This window comes from Halyomorpha halys, unplaced genomic scaffold (assembly GCF_000696795.3).
Source record: "Halyomorpha halys isolate HHAL.00 unplaced genomic scaffold, Hhal_1.1 Scaffold438.1, whole genome shotgun sequence".
NCBI classification, from domain to species: Eukaryota; Metazoa; Arthropoda; class Insecta; order Hemiptera; family Pentatomidae; genus Halyomorpha; species Halyomorpha halys.
Window position 1 is genome coordinate 1,259,547 of NW_027107367.1, and position 8,477 is coordinate 1,268,023.

At 30.1% G+C, this 8,477-nt stretch overlaps 1 protein-coding gene across 2 annotated transcripts in view; it reads left to right on the forward strand.

Moving 5' to 3' along the window:
* The window catches only part of LOC106682741 (uncharacterized), a 187,942-nt gene that overhangs the window by 4,422 nt on the left and 175,043 nt on the right, over positions 1 to 8,477 (forward strand). For both annotated transcript variants that reach the window (XM_067045679.1, XM_067045680.1), the window contains one exon: positions 3,577 to 3,677. In XM_067045679.1, coding sequence (XP_066901780.1) covers positions 3,577 to 3,677 — 101 coding nt within the window. The remainder of the gene's footprint in view (positions 1 to 3,576; positions 3,678 to 8,477) is intronic.

Genomic DNA, 8,477 nt, shown 5'->3' on the forward strand with positions numbered 1-8,477 from the left:
GAAAGAGGCTTCAAGTATATAAGGCCAACATTTTTTTTTTTTTTTAGGAAAAAACATTTCATATTCGTTTTTAGCGTCGTCTGAAAATTTTACCATTCATTAAAGAAATTAAAAATTTAATTTTTTAAGTTATTAATAAAATTAAATTTTGGCTCGTAGCTCAGAAATTATACATATATCTTTTTAGGTTATAATATACCAATCGATTTGTCTATTTCTGGAGAATAAAGAAAAAAAGCAGATATTACTGATACCATTAAATGCTTTTATATACAAAAAAAAAAGATTTCATGTTCACATAAAACCCTTTTTAGCTTTCAAGGAATGTAGGCGAACAAAAAATTTAAATTAAAAAAAAAGAATCTGATTTTTTTTTTTTCTACCAATGTCCATTGTTCATATAATCTTTCATTATTGTGCATTTTATCCAAATCCTATGTTATTAAAACCGCTGGAAAGCTGAGTGTCTCCCCATTCAACCTATATCAACATCATTTATACTCAATGGTCTTTTAAGGACATTTGAAACGTTTTATTTTGAATATCTGGTTCTATTTTTATTTTTTAAATGTATTTTATTTGAATGGTGATCAAATGCCTTGAAAAAAAAAATCATTGAATTACAACTATTATCAATGATTAGCCTATTGAACTTTTACGTATAAAACAAAAATGTAGAATTAAGACAGGTTTACTTTGAATTTTGTTAATTTTTATTATAACTTGAAAGCTATACACCGACTCATTCTGAATGAAAATTTTAATAATAGTTAATTGACTACATAGATCTTGATTGGACCAATATTAGTAATGAGAGATGAAACAGTTTTATGGAAACCTGTTAGTAAAATGTATAAAGACACCAGACATTTTATTTAACTATTTTAATTATATATTATTATAATACATTTTTATTATATATTATAATCATATAATTTAATAATATATTATTATTTACCGCTAAAGATATGTAATTAGCAATTAATTCAATCAATAATCCAGCTAGTAAATAAAAATATATAGTGTATATTTCATTTTAACTAAATAAATTAAATTTATATTAAACATTCAAATTTGTTCAATTAATCTGGAATCGTCCCCAAATTTAGTAATAGCGAAGCATTTCCCGTTCTGCTAGTAGAAATAAAAAAACGATTAAAAGTGATTTACACTAGATTTGGGTATGAGAAATTTATTTACAAATAACATATGGGATTTTATTAACTCATTTCCAGTGATCTCAAATTATTCACGTAATATAGTGTTAACAATAGTTTAGAACACATAAATGTTTTTCCACTTTTGCGTGCACTTGACATTGGTGTGATAAGTTTACACGTGTTCTTCTCAAAAAAAGAAAGACAAATAACAGAATATTGGTTATTCGTACAACGTTCAAAACATGATACACAAAGAAATATATATATATAAATATTACAGCAATGAAGTTTTTTATTTGGACAGCAACTCCCATTTCCCATTTCAACGAAATTCTCAGGAACGTTCTTACTTCTCATTTTCTTAAATCGAGGCAGTTCATCCACAAAGATGTAAACCTCATTGAATTCCTTAGTAAATAGCTCCATAACCACACTTTCATTCAATTATAGTTTGATTTTTAGCTACTGATTTCACGGGCAATCTATTTTGAAACCGGTGTGGGAGAAATCTTTTAACTGAAGAATCCCAGGTGTCTTCTAAAAATATTTGCCCTCTTACAGCCCTTCTGGCAATTAACATAGCCCTGCGCAAGAGAGCTCGGTAACAGACGAGTCATCTTTGGTTAACTACCAGTTCCAGGAATATAATGGATAGTTCCACGTCCTCACAAGAGGAGATGCGAGCCTCGGAGGAAGGAATGTCCTACATGTTTTCTAACTGATAATAATTTTAAAGCATTCAAACCTTAAAAGTGAATTTCATTTAGAACATACATCCTCTGGCAACATCCGAAGGAGAAGTTAAGGTTCACTCAAATACAGGCTTTTCCCAAGGGGATCTGTCCAATTCTATTCAATATTTATACACACTTTATAGTCAAGCACCCTCCCGATAAATGGAAAATTTTTCAATATGCTGACAATTTAATACTATACACAACGTGCTCAAATATATCAGAAGGGCACCACACACTGGGGCAAGGATTTAATACATTGGATGAAAACCTACACGTTCAAATTAACATATCAGGCCCACCCACACAATCTACTTACCATTTACAAAACTATGACGAGACCAATAATAGACTATGCATCCATAATATACAATGAGTCAAGCTCACCATTAATTAAAAGACTAGATACAACACAAAACTTAGGGTTTGTAGATACAGGTAGATACACACAACTCTTAGGGTATATTAGGATCATTCCGAACAAGCCCTACAAATGGATTGCAAGCAGAAGCAATACGAAAATATGGCAAAATAATGTTCGGGAAGAGTGGAAAATGCGAAACTGCCTTTACAGAAAAATTTTAGTTGGATGAAAAAGAATTCATTAGTGAAGGGCAGGATAGGTATGCCTGGGAGTCAACTTCGAACGGTAAAGATCATTTCACTATCCAACCTAACGTCTCTCCGCGCCCATGGTTCTCTAACACTTGTGTCAAGTTAAACAGAAAAGAAATAGTCTTACTTACAAGATTAAGAATTAACCATGGTCGTACAAATGGCGGCTTGACACTAATTAAAGTTAGAAAAAATGATAAATGTTCGACATGCTACTCCATCCACCATTACACATTATACTAAATTGCAGTAGATATGATAAATACAGGATTAAATACCCCCTCTTCCAAAGCAATAGAGTTTTCCTCCAAGGGCTGGCAGATCTAGATAGGGCTACTATTCAGTCGCTGTGAAAATTTATGGCAGAATCCAAAGTAGATTTTTAAAATTAAATAAATAAACAATAATTTACATCCTCATCTCCATTGTACTATAATATGGGCAGTGTAGGACTCCAACGGGAGTCTTGGGCCGACGAAGAAAAATAAAAATAAATTGAACAATTATATTAAATTAAAATATCATTTATTTGATTCTGTAGTTTGCAGCAACATCAGCCAACATCCGAATTCCAATTCCTGAGAAAAATAAATTTAAAAAACAAATCGCAGGTTTTGTTTCGTCAGTTTAAGCCGCTGCAGTAGCTTTGTCATACTTGGCTTCAACAGTTTCACCAATGTATATTGAGAAAAGTATTGATGATAGCACAGACCCCTGGGGTACTCTGTACATTTGTACACATAGATTTTTTATTTTACCTTTAAAACAGACACTTAGCGAGTATTGGTCCATGTACGATATACTACAATCTCTTGAAGGGGATCGTTAAATCAAAACTGATTTAAAGCAAAGCTTCCAGAGCCACTCGCCACCTAAACTCCGATTCAGCAACGGTCTGTATAGCTATAGCTTACCTATAGCTTATCTCACCTTTGAAACATTTAAAAACGGGAAGAGGAGTCTTAAGTTAAAACATAGTTAAATCGAGCAACATTAGAAATGGCGTAAGACCCATCCTTCAATAATAATATTGTTTTTGATTATTTTCCCAAGTTTTCGTTTTTCAGACACCAAAGAATGGAACTACCTCAATAAAACAATATTCCCTACCTTGCTCCCTGCTATTGAAGAGACCATGAACTTGGCCGAAGAACTGAAAGTAGAGGAGGTATGTACCTATTTGTTTTCAAATCTTTCTTAATTCCAAAGGGTACTTCGTGCCAAGATATAAACTATAATTTGTAATACTAGCTCCAATGATTATTTCATACTTTATCATTCAATATATTAACAAAAAAAATCATCTCCTAATGATTATTGAAGTAATCATTCAGTGTGATAATGACTGGAAAAATTCTATCGCAATCAGACTTAACCAAAATCTCATAGCAATCTGTCGTTAAAATCAACTGACTTGATTCACCATTGATTTTACATTTATTTTTTTAAATTTCCTTTAAAACAGCTCTAACAATTTTGATTAAACTCATTTTAACTTTGTACAATTTAATGGCCTTTAATATCATCTAGATCTTATCCTCATCATAATATACTTAGGGGGATTAAATACCACATTTTCAAAAATATATTCCTCAAAAGTAACTTTAATTTTGTTTATTTGAAATAATTGACTCTATACCAAGTTTCATTACTAAGAGCAATAAATAATAGATTAGTATATAGAAGAATTAACTAAAGCAGAACAGAGTGAAATATTTTCCCAAGTTGAAAACATATTTCCAGAAATAAATTTTAGAAATAGATTTATACTGTTAACACTCCAAAGATTTTAGAAAAACCTATATCTTAAAAATATAGGTTATACTGTTGTAGAACAGTATAAAGAGTGACTACGTTTATATTAACTAGATTTTTAAATAAATGTTTTCATTTTTCCTTATACATTATTAAATTATATTTCATATTTCTTTTTTTCATTTTATGACCCGGGTTCGGATCCAGTTGTGGCAGGTAATTATTTACTCTGTTACTTGTCGTGTTTGAGCATGATCTTGAACACCTCCTTGTACAACCTATGTTTCTTAAACCACTGACTTATGTTCACTTACCCTTCATGGTTTGTAGCCGTTCACATAATTATTAAACATTATCACAATTGGTAGTTTATTCTTTCACTTACTTAAAAGATACGAAGAGAGCAGAAGTACCCTCACTTCTTCCAATACTCATAATTTGTTGGACGAGTTGCATTTTATTTCAACCAAAAACAGAACTATTTGGGTTCACAAAAGCATCAAGCGCCAGTATGATGCATAATATGAAGACACAAAAATCGATATTGAGATAGAAATGCATTATTCACCATGCTGCCCAAATACATTAGGTTGTTGCATTACACAGCATCCCAATCAATCCATGATCGGACATATGTACAATACATATTATGTACAATTACATAATATAACAAAAAAAAAATTTTTTTTCTGCAGTTTCCTTTTATAAACAATACTAGTCTACACACTAAACATAAATATTTTAATTATTTTTTTCTATTTCACAATTTTATACCTTCTGACAATTTTATTTCATTTATTTGACAAATTTATTCCCCCTAATTCACTCTCTCAGACCCTCCAGTGAACCATCACCCACGTTCGATCCGTTAAACGAATTTATCATTTGATAGCAATGTGAAATCAAACCAAAGACATAGACAGCAGTAGATCAGTTTAAAGAAAAATAAAACTAATATATAGATTTAAAAAAAAAGTTGTTAAAAGAAATACTTGAATTATATTAAGACATCTAAATACGCAATTAAAAATTTCAAAATCAACTTCCATCAACACTTACTGTAGTAGTCATATTTCCCAAATACAGCAAAAATACATTATCCTTATCCCTAAATTGTACCGGAATTCCGGAACTCTGTGCTTCTCAAAAACTCGTTTCTAGTTTATTTCATCTCTTATTTCTTTGATTTTGGTTGGCTGGTATCTGGGGGATTTTTCAGTGAGACTGAATTCACTTAAATGATTTGTCTTCAGTGTCTCTAGATTATTTGTCTATCTCTGTCTTTCATATGGTGTTTAAGTGTTTTCATCCTTGTTCCGGACAGCAACACACAAACAATAACCTCCTTGTATCAAGGAATTCCTTACTCAGCGTGTTTCTATCTCCTCTATATTTACTAAACTCAACCCTATTGGTTTTTATACTCCGTTATAAAATGCTTTCTTTGGCAAATTCTTCTTCGATCCTTCTTCGATTTTTATTCCTTTGGAAGTCCAACGTTTCCGCCAATTCGGTCATCCCCAAGAACAATTTATTACAAAAAGCTTTTATTATACATATCATCTTAAAAAAAACTTTGTATAAAGTTATTTTAAATGATGTGGTATGGATTGGGCTATTCTGCCCAGGTCATTTATATCAGTCCACAAATTACCCAATAAAACATTAAAACCTGAGGGAATTATACAATTTTGTTAATAAGCAATTCAAGATTATGCCTAATTACCTAATTTGTCAATTGTACAGATTAAATTGAAAATTAAAACTTTTTATCACAGTCAACATTCTTTGTTATAATTTGTTACAACAATATTTTTAACCTTCCCTACACTCATGTCAGGCATTTAATTTATTTATTTCAACTATATTTTGGTTAAATTTCCTATTTCTTTAATTATTAAAATTCATATCGAGGTTATTTATAATTATCAACATTAATTTTATCCCATATTTTTCATAAATATGTGTATTGTAGTCATAATAAAAGAATATATTTGTTTATTTTATTGTCCTTCGTGTAATGATTTTGAAATACATGATATGTTTCTTCTATTTCCATGAATGATCAAGATGAAATCCTTTTAGTTGAGGAGATATAGATTTTCGTTGCCGGTTGGAACCAATTTCCCTAGACACGAGGTTTATGTTTGCTATTTGTAATATGCTAAATTATTTGCTGTTGACTTTGACGTACCTACTTAACAGTAACTAAAATCTTAGCGTATAAAACATATTTGTTGGCCGAAATACTGATTTTTTTTAAATCATAAAAGAAAATGTGTTAATTCAATTCATGCTGAAAAATTATAATGTTATCGATTTCAAAATGTCAGAATAAATAACAAAATGGTGGTCGAAAAATTGAAAAGCCTAACCTTTTTCCTCACCTTTCATTCAGCCCTCACAAACGTTAAAGCTAACTATTAAGTAAAACTTTTTAATACTATTTGAAAGTATAAAAAATTGCTAAAATTTGAGCTCTCATATAGCTCTTTATTTTCAATAGTTTCTGAGATATAGCTTTTAAAAAACCAAAACTTTTGTCCAAATAATGAGAAATCAACATTTTATGACTTTGTCTTAAACACCTTTATATGTTTAAATGATATCAATTTAACTATTATTAATAGGCACCTCTATAACTAATAATTCTTGAGATACATTATATCAAAATCCATTTTTTTTTTTAAATAACGATAAATCAACATATGATGAATTTATTTTAGCGAATAACTCTTAGACTATCAGACTTACAAAGAGGTATTATCACTAAAATTGAAGCTAGACAAACCTGCATTGAAGGTTATATCTTTGTTTTTTATCTTAAAGTTTGGCAAAATTATTTAGTTAAGTGGATTTTTAAGTCAGTTTTCATATTTTGAAAGATTATTTCAGGTCACGTTCAGCTTTCGACCGTTACGACTCGCTAATGAGGAGAAATTTTGTAACTCTTGTCTAACATTATGTAAGAGATTTTAGTAAAATATATATTTTTTTAGTTTTAATAAATATAAAATTAGAAATTGTTCTTGCAATAAATATAAATAAATGATTTCTTTAAAATGCAAAGAAATATGCAATATTTACTCTGTTAGCCAAATTGTTTTATTCTTTAAAAATAATGACTCTCAGTTAAAATATTTTAACTTTTTTTCGTTTTTCGTTAAATTCGACCGATCAGAAGTGCCATTTCCAGGAATAGATTTTTCACATTTTTTTTCGATTTTCTTGATAACAGCTCTAAAGATTTTGATTAAACTCGATGAATGATTGAGGAATTTAGGGATTCCTAATATTATATAGATTTTATCCTCATTGAAATTGTCTAAATGTGCTCAAGTTACGAATTTATAAAAACATTTTCTCTAAAGTACTATTAATTTTGTTAATTTGATTAAAATAAACAGTTCTAATTGTCACCAATTATAAATTATACATAAATACAAAATAATAAAGAATTTGATGAATAACTGAAAGAGAAAATAGAAAAAATTAACACATACATTATGAACGAGAAAAGCCTATCTTTTCCCGATTGCATTTCACTTTCTTTATCTTCTGCTAAACTATTGTGCTCTTGGCAGGAACAAAATTGATATCCATAGTTCACATCTAGAGAAACCCCAGAATATGGATTTTTGTTTTCGGAAATCACAAAAATAGTGAAGACTTCAATACGAGCTCATTATCTACACTAAACTGGAGGGCATATGTAGAGTGTTAAGTGAATGTTTTGTGATACACGCAGAGTTTTAAATTTCGTTTTGTAATTTTTGGACTCATTTATCGATTTTAAGTTTTAACCATGAACATTTACAAAAGACTGATCTATTATAAGGTATATCTGGACATACGGAGTTGAGCTTTGAGCCTCCACTAAACCATCAAATTCCTCCCAAATCCAATCCTTACAGTCCAAAATCCTACTTAAAATTCTTGATACTCCTTACTTTGTCACAAATCAAGTTATCCATCAGGACCTCAATGTCCCATATGTTGCTGATTTTTCCAGAACCAAATACGATTCCTTCCATGATAAACTTCCCAACCACCCAAATTCACTTGTTTCTAACCTGGCTTCTCCTTCATTACCTAATAATCCTCCTAGGCGTCTGAAAAGAAGATGGCCTCGAGATCTTCTCCTCTAGAAATGTTATTGGAGTTCTATCAATGGGTAGATTCTCCACATGTTTGTATCATGTCACTATGTCAC